General features: G+C 44.5%; 3 protein-coding genes across 4 annotated transcripts; 2 read left to right on the forward strand and 1 right to left on the reverse strand.

Moving 5' to 3' along the window:
- Positions 1 to 1,234: 1,234 nt before the first annotated feature.
- Positions 1,235 to 7,509, forward strand: LOC127786446 (uncharacterized). Of its 2 annotated transcripts, XM_052313857.1 has the most exons (4): positions 1,235 to 2,797; positions 3,056 to 3,245; positions 4,280 to 4,423; positions 6,956 to 7,509. In XM_052313857.1, exons 1-3 carry the CDS (start codon positions 1,277 to 1,279, stop codon positions 4,405 to 4,407), a joined length of 1,839 nt encoding a protein of 612 aa, XP_052169817.1. In that variant the 5' UTR covers positions 1,235 to 1,276; the 3' UTR covers positions 4,408 to 4,423; positions 6,956 to 7,509. The 2 variants fall into 2 exon arrangements, with proteins under 2 accessions (XP_052169817.1, XP_052169818.1); XM_052313858.1 differs by lacking the exon at positions 6,956 to 7,509 and having other exon boundaries at positions 4,280 to 4,976.
- A 1,597-nt stretch (positions 7,510 to 9,106) lies between these two features.
- On the forward strand, positions 9,107 to 12,367 carry LOC127752760 (protein DETOXIFICATION 16-like). Its single transcript, XM_052278170.1, has 8 exons — positions 9,107 to 9,444; positions 9,543 to 10,087; positions 10,295 to 10,381; positions 10,486 to 10,542; positions 10,715 to 10,953; positions 11,250 to 11,368; positions 11,450 to 11,536; positions 12,040 to 12,367. Exons 1-8 carry the CDS (start codon positions 9,175 to 9,177, stop codon positions 12,097 to 12,099), a joined length of 1,464 nt encoding a protein of 487 aa, XP_052134130.1. The 5' UTR covers positions 9,107 to 9,174; the 3' UTR covers positions 12,100 to 12,367.
- A 3,966-nt stretch (positions 12,368 to 16,333) lies between these two features.
- Positions 16,334 to 17,737, reverse strand: LOC127753489 (36.4 kDa proline-rich protein-like). The gene is made up of 3 exons (XM_052278972.1): positions 17,095 to 17,737; positions 16,719 to 16,745; positions 16,334 to 16,564 (listed from the first exon to the last, which is right to left on the reverse strand). The coding sequence occupies exons 1-3, from the start codon at positions 17,714 to 17,716 to the stop codon at positions 16,464 to 16,466; spliced, it is 750 nt and encodes a 249-aa protein (XP_052134932.1). The 5' UTR covers positions 17,717 to 17,737; the 3' UTR covers positions 16,334 to 16,463.
- Positions 17,738 to 18,104: the final 367 nt, after the last annotated feature.

An 18,104-nucleotide genomic window follows, 5' to 3' on the forward strand; every position in this document is an offset into this window, starting at 1 on the left:
TGACGAGGACCCTCTTCCTTCTCTTGCGCCACCGCCGTCCTCCTTCACCGCCTCTGTTCCTGCTGGGCCATCAACCTCCTCGATGCCAACTCCTTATCCCTCGCCACCTCCGGTGCCGTCCGCTCTAGCAACCCCCACCTCACCTACTCCCTTCTCCTCTCCAAGCTCCACCGAGGCCTCGTCCCTGAATGGTGTGCCTGCACCACCACCCTTGAGCATCTTCTCTATGCCCGTGCCCTCCGCCTCTTCAATGTTGTCCTCCACCACCTCCGCTGAGCCCCCATTTACCCGCTCACCCCATCAAAATAATTCCTTTCCCAACACCGCCGCCTTCAATGTCGCTCTCAGCACTTGTGCCGATGCTAGAGATTTTCTCTGTTTCCGCCACCTCTTCGACCAGATGCCCAACTGGAACGCACCGCCTAACGTGCTCACCTACAATGTTCTCATCAAGATGTGCACGCACCGGCTGCAAGGATCTCATCGCACGCGTCCTCAACCGGATCCTCTCCTCCGGTTTCACTCCCTGCGCCACCACGCTCCACTCCTTCATCGGCGCCGTATGAGATGGATCGTCGTGCCCAGATGCACCCCTCTGCACCTAAAAAATGTCACCTGGAACATGGCCAAGATGCCGGTTACATCGGTTGCCGGGACAAGCATCTGTCGGAGATCGTCCGACTAGGCAAGATGGCCCACGCCGCTGATAGTGGTATCACTCCGCGCCGTGACAAAGAGCACTGCGGGCTTCGACGACGGCTCAAGGTTCTGGCGGCGACGTGAGCGTGAGCAGCGGCTGTAATAACACCGGAGTGCCACCTCAATGAGCTCTCCCGCCTCATGCTTCCGCTCTCCTCCAAACAGAAGATGGAGAGAAGAGGGGAAAGAGAGGGGTGATGATGTGGGTTCTATGGAAGAATTTTATTTTTAACCGTACACTCACTAACATGTGTGGGTCACATAGGCTTTTCTGACTTTGTCAGCACTAAGTAGGTGTCACATCAGCCGAAACAACCATCCTAACCACCTTTGAATCTTATCTGTACTTGTTTTGAGAGTTAAGAGACGCGTCATATCTGTAGTGCGGTTCTCACGAATTTTGGACTGAGCGATAAATTGAGAGACCGAAAGTGAACTTATTACCCCGAGTTCATTCGCCCACCCAAACTTTGGGCCGGCCCGGGCTGCATCGTCCCTGCTGATCTTGCCGGCCCATCGGCTGACACGTCGAACCTTCCCCAACCTTCCGCCTCCCTCCCGACGTAATCCGCCGGAGATGCTCCTCCTCCGCCACCACCCCGCCTCCCTCCGCTGCCGCGTCCGTCTCGACTCCGCCATCCATCGCCTCGCCATGTCTACCGCCGCGTCCGCCTCCGCGCCGCCGGCCTCATCCGCGGCCTCCGACTACCACTGCCGCACCAAGCACAGCCTCACCGCCGGCTACGCGCGCGGGCCTGGCCGCCTCGACTGGGCCAACCAGCCCAATCCCTTCCTCCGCTTCTCCCCTCCCTCCCAAATCCCGCTCCCCAACCCGCCGCCGGTGATCGCCGGTATCCCCTATCCGTCGCTGTTCCACTCGCCGCCGCCGCCGCCGTCGCCGCAGCCGCTCTCCGTCAACTCCCTCTCCGCGCTGCTGTTCCACTCCCTCGCCCTCTCGGCGTGGAAGTCCGCCGGCGTCTCCACCTGGTCCCTCCGCGTCAACCCCAGCAGCGGCAACCTCCACCCCACCGAGGCGCACCTCCTGTTCGAGCACCCGCGGGACCCCGGCCGCCTCGTCGTCTCCCACTACGCGCCGCGCGACCACCTCCTCGAGGTTCGCTCCGCGGCGCCCCTCGCCGACTTCCCGGCGCTCCTGCCGCCGCCGGCCACCGCGGTCCTGGCGCTGTCGTCCATCTTCTGGAGGGAGTCTTGGAAGTACGGTGAGCGGGCGCTGCGATACTGCAACCACGACGTGGGCCACGCGCTGGCGGCGGTGGCGGTGGCCGCGGCGGCGCTAGGCTGGGATGTTCGGTTGCTTGATGGGTTGTCCGATGAGGACCTTGGGTATCTGGTGGGGGTGGAGAAAGGAGCTCCCCCTCCCCCTGATGGCTTGCCTGACAAAATGGTGAGGGGCAAGGCACCATGGGTGGAGCGGCAGCATCCCGATTGCGCGGTTCTTCTGTTTCCGGCTGGCTCAGAGCCAAAGGTGGATTACGGAGCGATGAGTGCGGCATTGAGGGGATTCGATAGATTGGAGTGGGTTTGGAAGGCTAATGCCCTTAGCAAGGATCATGTGGTGTGGGATGTGATATACCACACGGCGGAGGCGGTCAAGAAGCACGGTCCTGCTCCAGGGGAGAGCTTCTCTGTGAATCCATGGCGAAGGAACGCAGTGTTATCCGATGGTCTCTATAAGGAACTGACAGCGCAGGAGGTGGTGCGGCGCCGGAGGAGTGCTGTGGACATGGATGGCGTGCATGTGATGGGCAGGGACACATTTTATCAGATAATGTTGCATTGCCTTCCATCAGGTGACGTTTCTCCAGAGGAGCTGCAGGGACCTCCAAGTGCTCTGCCATTTCGTGTCTTGCCATGGGACGCAGAAGTGCATGCCGCGTTGTTTGTGCACCGTGTCTCAGAGCTGCCCAAGGGATTGTATTTCTTGGTGAGGAATGAGGAGCATTTTGATATGTTGCGGCGTGCCATGAGGCAGGACTTTGAGTGGGAACGACCTGAGAGGTGCCCTGATGGCCTCCCATTGTACAGGCTGATGAAAGGGGATTGCCAGCAGATTGCAATGCAGATATCCTGCTTTCAGGTATTTGAATGTGTGAAATGTTTCTATTCTTATTGGAGTAACAAATTTGAATTTTGTGGCTGCATATAGTCTTATCTAATATTTATTAGCTTCAACTATGCTTGACCCAGCAGATGCATACCACTATTTCTTTATGTCAGTCCTCTTGTGGTAGTAATTTTACTGGACAAATTCCAGTACTCCAATTTCTCTTTTTTATGCTACTGATCATGAAAGACAATATGGTTTTATTATCCATTGTTGATGCCATTTATGCAGGACATTGCCTCACATGGATGTTTTAGCCTGGGGATGATTTCTAGATTTGAGCTTGTGCTACATGAGAAAGGCGAATGGATGTATCCACGTTTGTTTTGGGAGACTGGTGTTCTTGGTCAAGTTCTTTACCTTGAGGCCCATGCTGTTGGAATATCTGCGACAGGGATTGGTTGCTACTTTGATGATGCTGGTAAGTAGCATCATTCGAGTTTTAACACAGGAATTTTCAAGTTTTAAATAGCATGAACCACATCATTTCACATCTACAAATTTCACTTCGATTTATCCATGTATGCATCCTGGCAAAAGCCAAAAAAGGTCAATTGTACAGGCTGTGCTTGATATACCATTTAGCCATAGCTTTGGTAGCTACTACCTCTGTCCCATAATAATTGTATTTCTAGAATTTGAATTTGTCCCAAAATAATTGTCACAATAGAGTACTAATGGTCCCATTAATCACATCCCATTCAAATTTCTCCCCATTTTACCCTCAACTACCCTTCCACTCTTACCACTACACCATTTAATAAGGGGCATCGTAGTCTTTCTTCTCAAACCTTAATATATGCTAAACAAACTAGAATTACAAAATATATGGGACGGAGGTAGTATATAATTGGCCGAGGATGGCAAAATTGTATCTCTTTTTGCCTACAATTGTTTTGGAAAGTGATACTCACAAGCAATTTGGTTACTTCCTTTCTGTTTGTGCACTTTGTGGGACACAACCAACCAAATAAAAAATGCAGCTTAGATAAGCATTCAATATGTTCCTGTTTGATTAATATTTCGAATGAGCTCAGATGTGGCAAATTTTGTGTGTGCTATTGTGTCTTCTAGGATACTTTAGTTGTTTCATTTGTTTAAATGGTTCGATGGTGTCATTTTATCTGGAAGAACATAAAATGTATGCACAATAGTTCATTGTTATGGACTGTATATGTTTACCTATTCAAAGAGATATTAATCAAGCAATTTGGTATTGCTTCTTTCAATTTAAACTGTAACAAAAAATGACTCAAATGGCTGTAAACTTATCATTTTTTCCTCAAGGCCTGGGAGTGGTGATAAACTGTTTGTGTAGTGGTACCCTTGAAAATTCTTTTGTCCAGTTATTGAATTCTTCACCTCCTTTTGATTTTGTTCATTCCTTTATTCGGTGCTGTAGGTTATGCATATCTTAAGTAATCAACTCTTATTTGGTGCCTTACTTTGGTGCAGTTCATGAGGTACTTGGCTTAAAAGACTTGGAGTTCCAAAGCCTGTATCATTTTACAGTGGGTGCACCTGTACTTGACAAGCGGATCATGAGTCTTCCTGCATACCCGGGACCAGGGATTGATGCATGACTGATTCTCCTGAAAGGTTTTGTTTGTCCTCCAACTTAACTTGATGATTCAGTGAGATAGGAACTCCAGATCTTGTATAGTATTCCTATCGTTCCATTTCAGTTTCCATGTTGCAATTAATCCTCTCGTTAGCCTAACCCCCTGAAATATCTGTAGTGGTTAGTCCAATTGGTCTTATGATAAGAATGTTCTGATCTAAAAAACCGGGCTAAACTAGAAATATGCCATAAAAATAGTGTTGCATTTGTGTGTTGGTGCAAAGCAATGTATAGACAGTAATTTTTTTTTTTTTGAGGAGAACGACGGTAGATCTGCTGGAATTTAAATTAGGGAAGGGCAAAAACCCCGAGAAGAATTAGTGTTTATAGAGACTGGAATAAAGGAGAATTACAACTCAAGCATTTAGAGGGTTACAATTCAGGGGGCTTGAAAGCCAGTCTATGCAAATCCATGTCCTGTTTAATAATATATATGTGCTACTTCCCTTTCGGAGAATCAGTCATGCATCAATCCCTGTATAGACACAGTATCAAAGGACATTCATATTGTAATGCTTTCCGCTTGGCTCCTGTTCTTATGGGTTTCGTAGCCAATTGTAAATTGTTGTTCTGCTTTTTTATTTTTATTTTTGTTTAGAGTTCATTCTGCTCGCTACATTAGCACGTTTAACATGGATCATCTCATCGACCATTAATACTGCCAGGCTGATTGCTCCATTTGAGATATATTATTGATTGGATTATTACCGCTGGTTATCTATTTCATTAGGAAAAAGTATGAATTACCCCCTCCCCCGAACTATCGTGGTCGACCGAATTATACCCTTAAATACCTGATATTTTACACCCTAAACTATTTATATCGGATTAATAACCCCTTGAACACTGTTCTGGGCGGTTTTGACTTAAGCTAGCACATGTGGCGCCAACGTGGCAGACTAGTCAGAAAAAAAAATGTCACCCTCTCTTTGATCCCAACCCAACCTTAAGAGAGAGCAAGAGTTTTGGAAGAGATGAAAAAAAATATAGAATCAGTATATAGGTGCCGGTTTTTTAAAAGAACTGGTACCTATAATATATTAAAGAACTGACACCTATATAATATAGGTACCAGTATTTTTAAAAAACCGGCACATATACTAAGATAAGCCGAGCCGGGGAGGCGACCACGTCCTTACCTATTTCGCTAAGCGCCCACACCCATCCATCCCGTCTCCTTATCCTCATTATCATGCTCTCTTCCCTCGTCTCTCTGCCTCCCCCTTTCGCATCTCACTCCCTTTTCTCTCTCACGACGGCTGCCCAGCGGAGGCCGCGCCCTCCCCTTTGCCAGATTTGGTGGGAGGGGAGGCAACAGGCTCTCGCGTCCGATAGTGGGCTCCTGTGGGCAGTGGCAGGCTCTCCTCCACCTGATCCGGTGAGGGGAGGCAGCGGTGGCAGCGACACCCTCCCCTCCGCTAGATCTAGCGGGAGGGGATGCGGCAGTCAGGCTCCCATGGCCAGTAGCGAGTGATGGTATTCTTACGTAAGCGCACGGAGATACCGCTGTAGCACTTCATCCATAGTATTTCAAGGTATCGAATTTTTATATAGAATGTGTGTTTAACTATTCATCAGGTTCATCCAAGGACACAAGATAAATGTAGGCCAAAGGGGTAGAGATGATTTTCTAGTGTTGTACAGGATCGTTTAGAAAGCTTAACTTTAATCTTATAGCTATACTTCAGGCACTAATTTGCTCGCTGTTACCAGAACGCGGTCTAAGCAATCAATTGTTACTTTAGTGTATGTAACTCACCAAAGCAAACACTATCTCTTAATGAGCAATAGTGAACAATGATCCAGTAATCTAAATAGAAACTAACTAAGAAGTATACAAATCTTAATAACTTAATTACGATATTCTCAATTAGAGCAAAGTAATTGCTAAGGTACAAAAGAAATAAAGAGAGTTGCCGACAACTCCGAAACTCCTCTAACTCTTTCTTCCTCACTATCTCTTCCTTATTTTAAGTATACATCAAATGAATACAAAGAGCCTCCAATATTTCGGCTTTATATTTTGGTGTGTGTTGAAATGAAGGAAAATGAGTACTTATAGGGGAGCTTGCTTGGGAGGATATAATTTCTTCATAGCATCCAAAGAGCATCTCCATCCTCCTATTGCCATCTATCATCCTGATGATGGTTGGAGCGCCGAAAACGGTCACAACCATCATGGGAGGTCGGTAATTACCGATCTGGAAAATTACTAGGCCAGGTGGGCTGTCACTGGGTCGGCCAACCCCCCTGTCTAGCCCATCTGGCCCAGTGGCAAGATGGTTGGGCCCATTTTCTGGTATTTCGATAAGTTTGTGGGCTCAAGACTCCATGGGTGTAACTCTCCCCCTCTTTTATGTATATTTTGTCTGAACTTTGATAATTTGTCACCTGCAGTCAAATATACAACACTCGTGGAAATTGTTAGAATTAAATCCTACCTCTATGTTAGATGTTTTAAATTTTCAGATTTATGAAGGTATTGACGACGTAAATTTGGTATTTAACAGCCGTCAACAGCGAGCTCCCCACGGGCGGCAATGGTGGGTTCCCATGGGCGGCGGCAGGTTTCCCTCCGCCAAATCTAGCGAGAAGGGTGGCAGCGGTGGCGGCGCCCTTCCCTTGGCCAGATCCGACTGGAGGGGACATGGCGGGCTCCCGCTGCTAGCGGCGAGCTCCCCACGTGTGGTGGCCCTCTCCCTTTCGCTAGATCCGGCTGGAGGGGAGACTGCGGCGGGCTCCTGTCGGCGGTGGCAGACTCCCACAGGCAGCGGGAGCGGGCTCCATATGGCGGTAGTAGATGATTTTTGTGTTTGCAGTTGTGATTGTGTTTGAGTGATTTTTGTGGATGATTTTTGTGATTGTGTTTGGATGATTTAGTGATGATTTTGATGGAGATGATGTTGATCTTAGTGATGATGATGATGGATGGCTGGCTCGATGCATCATCGAGCCGATGTATCGAGTCGGCTTTTTTTATTTGGATTTTCTGCTTGGATTGACGTGTGTTGCCTGTGTTGATGTGTGTGAAATTTGATCAACACAATGACTGACCGCTGATATCAAAGGTTCTGTTTTTGGTATTAGCAGATGGAAGTAGTTAAGTAGATTGTTACATTTTTATGAGTCTTTTAAGTGGGTATTCCAAGAAGTTTTTTTAATTAAGTTATATTTTATAATTTACAGTTGTTCGTCGAAAAACTTTTATAATAATTAGTTGTAACTTCTTTGAAGCAAAGGCTAAAATAAATTACAAATTATGTATACTATCTCCGTCTCAACTTAAACCAATTAATGTCCACATACACGAGTTCATATTTGTGTATAAAGGGTGACTTATTTCAGTACGGACATTATACTGCAAGACTGCAAGTTTGTTAGTTGTTGGGTTGGGGGAGGGGGCGCTGTCGCTAGGTAGCCCTTTTTCCAATTGAAAATGGTCATAGTTTACATTTACAAATGCTCAATATTATCCAAGCCGCCTCAACCTTTCTCCCTTTCTCATCGTCGTGGCCTGAAAAAATATATTTAACAATAATGCATGATTCTTTTCGAAGCTATAGTACAACTACAAGTAAAAGAATGCACAAAACCTTGCCGTGTCACTACCGTTGTCGTTGTCCCCTTGGGCAAATTCATTTATATCACTGTTATTTGACTGGGTTTTAATACTTAGGGGGTGTAGAACTCCCGATTTCATCTTTCCAGAGGGTTGACCAACTACAGTATAGTAGTAGTACAGAGGGTTAAGTAGACTACTTTCATTTTAAAATGCTCCCCTTCCATCTAAGATCTGCAAGTACAAATATCATAGCATGCGACTACATCCAATCTGTCTGGGAAAAGCTGAAGTCAAACTTTAACATCTTTGATTATAAATAATTTTTAAATATTTATATTAGAAATATGAAGACCATATGTAGAAATTAGTCTTAAAAAGTACTTCAATAACATTACATATTTGTTAATATTTCTAAAAATATATTATAATAGAAAATAATGATCAAAATTGTTTTTTAACTATATTATGTATCCGAAGTGGTTGGTAATACTTATCGTTCTGGACATTGGTTCTAATGCATAGAAATCCAGATATTTTCATCCAATCAGATATTTACGATGATAATCCAAACAATCCAAAATAAAAAAAAGTATCCAATTGGGTAACTGAAAATGAATATTTTCTTTCATTCATAATCCTAATTGTACTACATATGCCATTTACATGTTCTAGATTCTAGGTGTCTTTTGTATTAATCTGCCCTGGGCATTTCGTTCTGCGGTAGCCTATGAAGCATAACCATATTCAAATATTCTTCTCATACTTTGGTGAGGCACTTCCGAATTTGCTTTCATTCACCTGCATTATAGTATTACCTCCGTCCCAAAAAGACTATAGTTTTATCATCGTTTATATCTAACATTTGACCATCTATCTTAATGAAATTTTTTTATAATTAATATTTTTATTGTTATTATATGATAAATCATAAATATTACTTTAGGTGTGACAATTTTTTAAGAAAAATTTAAATAACACGAAACTCACATCTGTAATTAAAATGGGAGGGAGGTAATAGTACTGTTCTTCTGACGTAGTATTAATTCTGTCCTGACCTTCTCTGACGGTTTCAAAAATTAATACGGTTGTTCTCTTCCATTTCTCTTCAAGAAGCATGTGGCCATCAGTGTGAGCTACTAAGGAGGTGTAGTGATCTCCACTGCCACCATGAAGGCGGCGGCGATGGAGGAGCCGCTCATCGCCGGCAGCAGCGGCGGCGGCGGCGCGGCGGAGAAGAACGGCGGCGAGGAGGAGGGGTTGGTGGTGACCGAGGTCAAGAAGCAGGTGTACCTCGCCGGGCCGCTCGTCGTCGGCATGCTGCTCCAGAACGTCGTCCAGATGATCTCCGTCATGTTCGTCGGCCACCTCGGCGAGCTCGCCCTCTCCAGCGCCTCCATGGCCACCTCCTTCGCCGGCGTCACCGGCTTCAGCTTGCTGGTAGGTGCAAACCCACTTCTCCTCAAAGATTAAGCTCGATCATCAATCGCCATGAACGGATTCGAGCGAGCTCCTCATCATCTGTGTAATCGAGGTAGGCTGGCATGGCGAGCAGCCTGGACACGCTGTGCGGCCAGGCGTTCGGCGCGAAGCAGCACCACATGCTCGGCGTGTACAAGCAGCGGGCGATGCTGGTGCTCGCGCTGGTGAGCGTTCCGATCGCGGCGGTCTGGGCCTTCACCGGCGAGATCCTCCTCCTCGTCGGCCAGGACCCGGAGATCGCGGCGGGCGCCGGGAGCTACATCCGGTGGATGATCCCGACGCTGTTCGTCTACGGGCCGCTGCAGTGCCACGTCCGGTTCCTGCAGACGCAGAGCGCCGTCGTGCCGGTGATGCTCTCCGCCGGCGCGACGGCGGCGAACCACGTGCTCGTCTGCTGGCTGCTCGTGCACAGGCTCGGGCTGGGCGCCAAGGGCGCCGCGCTCGCCAACGCCGTCTCCTTCCTCACCAACCTATCCGTGCTGGCCATCTACGTCAGGCTCTCGCCGGCGTGCAGGCGCACCTGGACCGGCTTCTCCGGCGAGGCGTTCCGCGACGTCCTCGGCTTCTTGAGGCTCGCCGTGCCGTCTGCGCTCATGGTCTGGTGAGCCTCCGGCTAATTCGGTTCAACTGTTCATGATTTCGAACATAAATTTCTAAAATTTTGGTTCTACTACTGCTCATGGTCTGGTACTCTGGTAGTCTGACCGAATTTTAGTCTTAAAAAAAGTTCTGAAATTAGGAAAATATATAAAAACTTGAATGTTTTTCTAAAATTTTCCAAAATATGTCCATCGAAATGATAATGCAGCATGGAGTGGTGGTCGTTTGAGCTCCTGGTGCTGCTCTCCGGTCTTCTGGCAAATCCCAAGCTTGAGACGGCCGTCCTGTCCATATGGTGATATATTCAAATCCTACATTTTATTTTTTTTGGGTGAAATTCAGTGCAATTTGTTGTCTCCGCTAATTAATCATTGCTGCTGATATTACGATTGCTTGTAGCTTGAACACAAACTCTTTCGCCTTCATGGTGCCACTTGGACTTGGTGCTGCCATAAGGTCAGTGTCTGAACTCTGAACTCTGAACTCTGAACAGAGTCTGAAGTCATAATTCAGAAACAAAACAGAGTCCATTTCTTTAGAAACAAAACCTGTGAACTCTGAAACAACAAATAGACTATGAGAAATACCAGCAGTGAACATTGATCGCTTGATTGATTCGATTTACCAGTACGCGCGTGTCGAATGAGCTCGGAGCTGGGCGACCGCAGGCGGCACGCTTGGCCACCCGTGTTGTGATGCTCCTGGCGTTCTTGGTAGGAACTTCAGAAGGCCTCGTGATGGTTCTTGTGCGCAATCTCTGGGGATATGCGTACAGCAATGAGGAGGAAGTGGCAGATTATATAGCTAAGATGATGCCTATTCTTGCTGTGTCCATCCTGTTCGATGCAATTCAGTGTGTTCTGTCAGGTACACACCATTCTGCTTCACATTTTTCAGAGGGAATTTTCATATCTGGATCTGAATATTGAAGCCTTATTTCGGAGTTCGGACCAAAATTTCTGATCTTTCGGTACCCGAACAGTTTTTGCTTTCCACAATGTAGAACCCTTCTCTGCAATACATTTGGTGAAGACAGCAATGCAGGATACCACGAGTTCAGATATAGCAGAAAGCTCTGCATCTGAAGCAAGCTGAATTACCTGGAGTAATGATTGCTACAGTAAAATACTAGTACCTAACTGTGATCTTGACATGATTTTCAGGAGTTGTTAGGGGCTGTGGACGACAACAGATTGGTGCTTTCATCAACCTAGGGGCTTATTACCTGGCTGGTATACCTGTAGCATTCTTTTTCGCCTTTGTCTGCCATCTAGGAGGAATGGTAATCTTCTTTACTTTTTACTCTTTTCAACTTTTGACAGTTTATTTGGAGACAAATTTTACATGTTTGAACTCTGAACAGGGGCTATGGTTTGGAATATTGTGCGGATTAGTGGTGCAGATGCTTTTGCTTCTCACCATCACCTTGTGCACCAACTGGGATAAAGAAGTAAGTACACTAGTGTACTGTTGTTGGCATCTTATTATTATGACTTGTCTCCAACTTGGTCTTCATGTCTATGATTTGGTTTATGGTAAGAGTGATTTTATCATAACTGAGGAGATACCAGAAAGTATCAATATTTTTAGTGTTAATCTGTATTACTTTATAGTATCCTAACACTACAAATATGCTATGAGGTGCCAAAATTTATATTAACTATGTTTTTAATAGACAACATCATTGAATTTTAGCGTGACGTTTGACCATTTGTTTTATTAAAAAAATTTTAAGTATTTTTTTGTGACATGTTTTATCACTAAAGGAAATTTAAGAGTTACTTGTATTTTCTTACACTTGCATTAATTTTATTTTAATAAAATAAATGATCAAACATCACATTAAAAGTCAATGGTGTGAAGCTAGTGCTAGAAAATGTAAAACCGGTTGGTAGCTCCTTAAGGACAGTAAAATTTCTATTGTGATGATATATTTGCCTTTTTGGTTTCTAGGCAATGAAGGCAAAGGATAGAGTTTTCAGTTCTTCACTTCCTAAAGACTTGGCAACATGAGGTTACATCAACAGAAGAGCAAATGCATGCAGTTTTATTGGATGCGAAGTATTACAAATAAATTGTTTTTGGTACGCTGGGCAGAATCAATGAATAATGCCTGAGTTTTGATAGTTTGAGTTAGCTAGGTATGATTTTTGTAACACGCAAAAACCTATCAGATCTTTGTGTTACACATTCTAGATATAACAAATATTAGTGTTTCCTCTTGACCATTAATTTTCAGAACGAAAATTAAATATAATGGCAACAGCATTGTTCTTGTCAATGCAGCAGGCCATTGTCAAGCATGGATATTCACCTATAGCCAATTTGTTAAATTCGTGGGTTGAAAATTAGTTATGACCGCATGCTGCACTGCTTCTGCGGGGCCGTCAATTCCTTTTAGTTTTATACTGGCGCACACATTTTTGTAAGTTCAACGTACGCTGCCAAGACAAACTATTTTACTGATATATCCAGCTAAATTGCGGATCACAGAATATCTGGATTCTTACTGACAGGTGTATGCAGCCCGCGACAACATAAAAATCGTTTAGTACAATACTAATGCGCAGCGGCGGTTGTATAGCACACTAGCGCAGAGGGCAGTAAACGGAATAGTCATACACAAATTTAATTGAATTGTAGTTTGAGGCACATTTTGTTGCAAAAATTTCAGTTTGGACTACCTTTATGTAACATTTCCGCTTCTGATATATAAAAGGTATGATCTACACATATTTGGAAGTTCATCAACGTGAAACTGCTGGTGTAATCAAAATCATTGATGTAGTAGAAAAGAGAGTTCGGCTGGTCTAAAGTACAACAATGGTAAAATCACCAAATCCAAAATAAAAACATTAGTTAAAGGTGGTCCAAATTAGATCTTTGGTTATAGAAGTGGTCCAAACTGCAATTTACTCTCAACATTTTACTAGCTACATACATGGAAGTGGTAGGGTGGGGTGGAGCAAGCTACACACACAGAGTAAAAGATGGAAACATCTGGTATACGTAAACAAGTGTGGGTGGTTTTCAATATTTATGTTTTCGCATGTCCATTATATGTCCTTATACTACCATGGAACTCTAAGTAGGTGGCACGCACGTTATGGATGCCAAAACAAACCGTGTCTCTAAAATGATATCAAAGACAAGTTGAAAGCCAATTCGCGTGTGATAACTTGCTTGGTTGAGGCTAGACGTCTCCTAACTAATCATCATAGATGCGTCCAAAGAAAGCACATAAATGTTGTGGGGATAAAAATTCATAGATGTTTGTAAAGAAATCATGTATGTGAGTGAGGTACATCTTCACATACGTTATTCCATAAAAAGTGTCCCTGTAATGTATCATAAATGTAGGACATACATGTGTATCTGATTACTTATTCACATATATACGAGTATGTATCAAATTAAATTGTAGATATTGACGCGATGTACAAGTTTGTAGTGGACAACTTTTTCATTTGACATTATTTACATGTAATATGCGTTACAAGTTCTCAGATCTATTTAAAGAAATAATCTTTCAAAATTTTCAAGTGACCTCAGATGTATATCAAAGTTGTAAAGCTTGATGGTTGACGTGATCCACAACTTTGTAGTTGACAATCTTTTCATTTGGCATTGTTAGAGTATGCGCTTCAAGGTTTCACAACTATTAGAATTTTTTTTTGAATTTTGTAATGGCATTAGATGGAGACATATGCTCTATATCAAAGTTGTACAAATCAAGAAGATCTATAACTTTGATGATGACCTTTCCATTTGAAATCATTTAAAGTTTTAAATACGTATTACAACTTTTGGATTGGTGAACCTAGCTAAAAAGAATAGGATCCCTTATTCTATCAACAAATGCATCATAGGTGGGAAGGTAAGCGGACTTCGTATGGAGGGTGAGGTCCCAGGTTCAAAGACATATTTCCTAGGGTAACTCATTTTTTAATCAATCCCCATTCTTAAATTGTTTTAGACCTTTTCTAGCTCAACTAGAGTTACCTGTTTTATTATGGTCTAGCAAATGTTTAGCCCCAATTTTACTTTCTACTACACGAGGCATTCAGCTTTATGTTGATCATTTAATTTCTTGTTAACAATACATTGCCAAACATCAGATTTAAGCCTCATATTCTTAGGTTGTGTTTCTGTACGTTGTGAATTAGCAGGTCCTTGGGCAGAGTTTGTAGCATAGTAAAAAAAGCCGGACCGGTAAATGACCTGGGCGGTCGAACCGCGGTTCACAAAGTATATGTATATTACATATTCACTTGTATACATCTGTCGTTGGATAGCCTGATGGCTAGCTATTTGCTCTTGTAACCCCTGGACCCGGGTTCAAATCCCACGTAGCACACCATTTCTTGCTATTTTTGCCAAAAAAAAAAAGACCACCAGCTGCACCAAATGGGCCTTTAAACAGCCCACTGTGGCCCATTAGTATGGCTAGCCGGTCCAACCAGTGCCGGTTTAGTGTCCGGTCCGCCAAAAACCGGCCGGTTGTAGTATGGCTAGCCGGTCCAACCAGTGCCGGTTTAGTGTCCGGTCCGCCAAAAACCGGCCGGTTCATCTGGTTCAGAGCGGTTCAATTGCATGTCCGGTCTTTAAAGGAAACCGAACCGTGGTCACCTCTGGTTCTGGTTTTTTCCGGTCAAACTGCCGGTCCAGTCCGGTCCGGTTTTTTCCACTATGGTTTGTAGTAGAGTTTGGCTAGAGCCCATAGCATAGTGTTAATGCAGTCTGAGGCTCCCACTTGTAGCAGCTGGATTTTACATTCTATCATAAAAGAGTGATTAAAAAACATAGATCTTGGCCTTAATTAAGCACATATGCGCGCTGTACTACTTGTTCCTATGCTTATACAGAGATAGATCAATAGCATGTTCTAGGGCACCAATCAAATCAATTTATTTTAGTATGGATCCGCATTAATTGAGTACCAAATCATGTTCTTTGACATCAAAATAAATGCATGCAGTACCAAACCTGAATGCAAGAAGTTGAGGAAATCAGGGAAGGAGTGATGGAGGATTGAGCAGTTGAGTACTCTTGAAGAATGCCTTTGTTGCCTCTTGACAGAGTGAGCCGTAGGGATCTGAGTGATGACGACAAGGGGTAGGTGGCAATGGTGCACTTGTATGGCCATGGGGGATGGACCGGCGATAGGAGAACGGCATGCTGCTGCAGCGTTCATGCAGCATGGTCGAAGAGGCTGCGCCGCCTCCTTCGCATCTGTTGGTGGTGACAGAGTGAAGATCTGTGCCAGTTGCAGACTTACGGGGGAAAATATGTAGTGCAAACCACATATATAGTGGAAACTTGGAAACTACCGTTGGATCAAGAAATGGACGTCCATTTCTTGATCCAACGGTAGTTTCTAAGTTTCCACTACATATGTGGTTTGCACTACATATTTTCCCGACTTACGGAGTTAGGGTTGGTTTATATATGGTTGCCTCCACTGACTTGGACTGGTAGGCTTGGAATGGCTACCTCTCAAGAGATCATACCCGTGGGGTCTCGTGGATCACTTTCAGTTCAGCCCTTGGTACTAGTTGGGCCTCCAACCCACCACACCCATGGGATAAAAAGTAACCCTTGCCCCCTATGTGGTTATCGCCATCCTTACTATATGTGTGCTCATTAATTAGACATATTCTTCTCCAACCAGTAAGTTGTCCTAACGATAGTTATAGATTTGTTATTTTTATGTGTTGGAGACAAAGTCAGGTTAAGAAAAGAGTTTATACATGGTTATATATCATCATCTTATCTACTTTTGGATCTTTTGTTTGATGAATTTAAACGACTTCTTGATTAGGGTTTACGGGCATGTTTGAGGGAGCTTTAGATTCTGAGAAACAGCTGTTTGGTAGCCAGCTTCTAAGAACCTAGAAAAGCTCTGAAACCCAGCTTCTCCAGCTTCTAACTTCTTAGTTCATTTTTTAGAATCTGTAATTATAGATTCTTAGAAGCTGGACTATTTGGGACAGCTTCTAGCAGAAGCAGCTTTTGGAAAAAGCTGCAGCTGGGACAAGCTCCCCCAAACAGGACCTACACCAGGTTCACCTGGATATTCTATTTGCCAACCATATGATCCATAGCTAGTTCATTGTCCAGCGAACACTTGTGATTTAGACACCGCCTAAATCCATGCTCATCGATTATTCATAAAAAAAATGGAGATATACTTACAAGTATCAAATAATAACCATTTTCGAAATAACAATTAATAATAGTGCTTAAAGGAAACAAATTAATAAGGTTCCCCAGGAATAGTGGACAACCAGGCAAGGACCAGCTATGCAAATCAACATGCATACGTAAGAAGGGAAAATTAACGTATTCTCGCCAGGAAGGAAAAAATAATAATCTTATTACACAGGAATGGACATTGCCACAAGGAGGATGCTGAAGAAGCTCGAATATACCATCCACTGGGCACCATGAGGAGCGGCACTGCTGTCTGAGTTTGGAGCTGAAATCATTGAAGCAAGAAAGCAAATTATTTAGAAAGGAAAGATGAAAAGTATAAAACAACAAAAGAAATTGTCGGAAAATAAATATTAATTTAACTTTTGAGAAGTTAATATGTGGAAACATGAAAAAGAAAAACACGAAGTTGCACTTACACGCTGTGGGAGGACTGCTGGCTGGAGCTGAAAAACAAAAAAAGAAAAGACAGATGTATCAGTAATACGGTAATCATATCTAAGTAGTACGAGTTTGAAATTTAAAAATTTCGGGACTTTCGGACCCCTCCGGTACACAACTATTTCCTCCAAAATTCGGATTTTATTTTTTACATTTTTGAAAATTTGGTCAATTTTTTTTTAAATTTTAATCAATTTCTTACCAACACTTTCCGAAATTACCTGAAACTTGGGTATTTTACGAAATTGTAAGCCCTGACTGATTATAGATATCACACAAACAAGTTGGTAAATACTCCCATCAAGAAAGACGAACATTCTGACAACATCATGCAGTACTACGCAGTATACGTACCAGGAGCAGGCGCATGGCTGCTGCACACGTCGGCGGGAACCTTGACGCCGCAGCGCCCGAACAGATCCAACCCCTTCTTCGTGTCGACGCCGACGGTGGCGGCCATCGTTGGGTTCGTCAGCACGGAACACAGGCATCCCAGCTCGCTCTCGTATGCCTTCTTCAGCGGCGCGCAGCACGCGCCCGTGGGCTTCGCCGTCGAGTTCCGGTAGAACTCGGAGCACGGCGCCAGCTCCGCCACGCACGGCAGGTTCGTCTCTGGCGTCGGCGGCAGGGAAGGAGGAACGATGGCCGGGATCGGCGGCAGGGCAGGAGGAACAGCAATGGCAGGTGTCGGCGGCAGAGCGGGTGGAACGACAATGGCCGGCAGCGGCGGCGGCGGCGGTAGAGCAGGGGGAACAATGGCCGGCGGCGGCGTCAGCGGCGGCAGAGGAGGAGCAGGGGCAACGACGGCCGGCGGCGGCGTCGTCGGCAGAGGAGGAGCAACGACGGCCGGCGCGGGCGGCGTCGTCGTCGGCAGAGAAGGAGGAACAACGGCCGGCGGCATCCCTGGCCTCTGTGCCATGGCGGCCTGGACGACAACGACGGCTGCAAGAGCAACGACCAAGACAATTCGCGCCATTGCTCGAATTCTCTATCTCTCAAAATCTCTCTACACGTGTGTGCTGTTCATATCATGTTTATTCTAGTCTCTCTCTAACATATATATACGCAGAACTAAGCAAGGGATTATGTCGTGATAGCCACTAATTTTTCCGTCCATGCTGTAAACAGCAGCTACCTATACTCGCTTCAATGTTTATTTTATACTCACTCTCAGTGCATATATACTTTGTTCCTATTTTTCTATTTATAAGAATATTGCCAAATTAAATAAATTTTCAATAGAAATCTACTCGTATCTTTTTTATGTGTCGATTCTTGATGTTTTTTTTAACTTATATTAATAACTGATGAAGATTTCAATGTTTGACCGTATCGCAGGGTATCCAAAATCCATACATTTTCGG

The sequence above is a fragment of the Oryza glaberrima genome, chromosome 10 (assembly GCF_000147395.1).
Source record: "Oryza glaberrima chromosome 10, OglaRS2, whole genome shotgun sequence".
NCBI classification, from domain to species: Eukaryota; Viridiplantae; Streptophyta; class Magnoliopsida; order Poales; family Poaceae; genus Oryza; species Oryza glaberrima.

Excerpts from the sequence above, each read along its gene's own strand:
- LOC127786446 (XM_052313857.1), top strand. The coding sequence starts at position 1,277 with ATGCTCCTCCTCCGCCACCACCCCGCCTCCCTCCGCTGCCGCGTCCGT. Across the intron at positions 2,798-3,055 it reads TGCAGATATCCTGCTTTCAG|GACATTGCCTCACATGGATG; the intron begins GTATTTGAATGT and ends CCATTTATGCAG. Across the intron at positions 3,246-4,279 it reads TTGCTACTTTGATGATGCTG|TTCATGAGGTACTTGGCTTA; the intron begins GTAAGTAGCATC and ends ACTTTGGTGCAG.
- LOC127752760 (XM_052278170.1), top strand. The coding sequence starts at position 9,175 with ATGAAGGCGGCGGCGATGGAGGAGCCGCTCATCGCCGGCAGCAGCGGC. Across the intron at positions 9,445-9,542 it reads TCACCGGCTTCAGCTTGCTG|GCTGGCATGGCGAGCAGCCT; the intron begins GTAGGTGCAAAC and ends TAATCGAGGTAG. Across the intron at positions 10,954-11,249 it reads AATTCAGTGTGTTCTGTCAG|GAGTTGTTAGGGGCTGTGGA; the intron begins GTACACACCATT and ends CATGATTTTCAG.
- LOC127753489 (XM_052278972.1), bottom strand. The coding sequence starts at position 17,716 with ATGGCGCGAATTGTCTTGGTCGTTGCTCTTGCAGCCGTCGTTGTCGTC. Across the intron at positions 16,746-17,094 it reads CAGCCATGCGCCTGCTCCTG|CTCCAGCCAGCAGTCCTCCC; the intron begins GTACGTATACTG and ends TTTGTTTTTCAG. Across the intron at positions 16,565-16,718 it reads CAGCAGTCCTCCCACAGCGT|CTCCAAACTCAGACAGCAGT; the intron begins GTAAGTGCAACT and ends CAATGATTTCAG.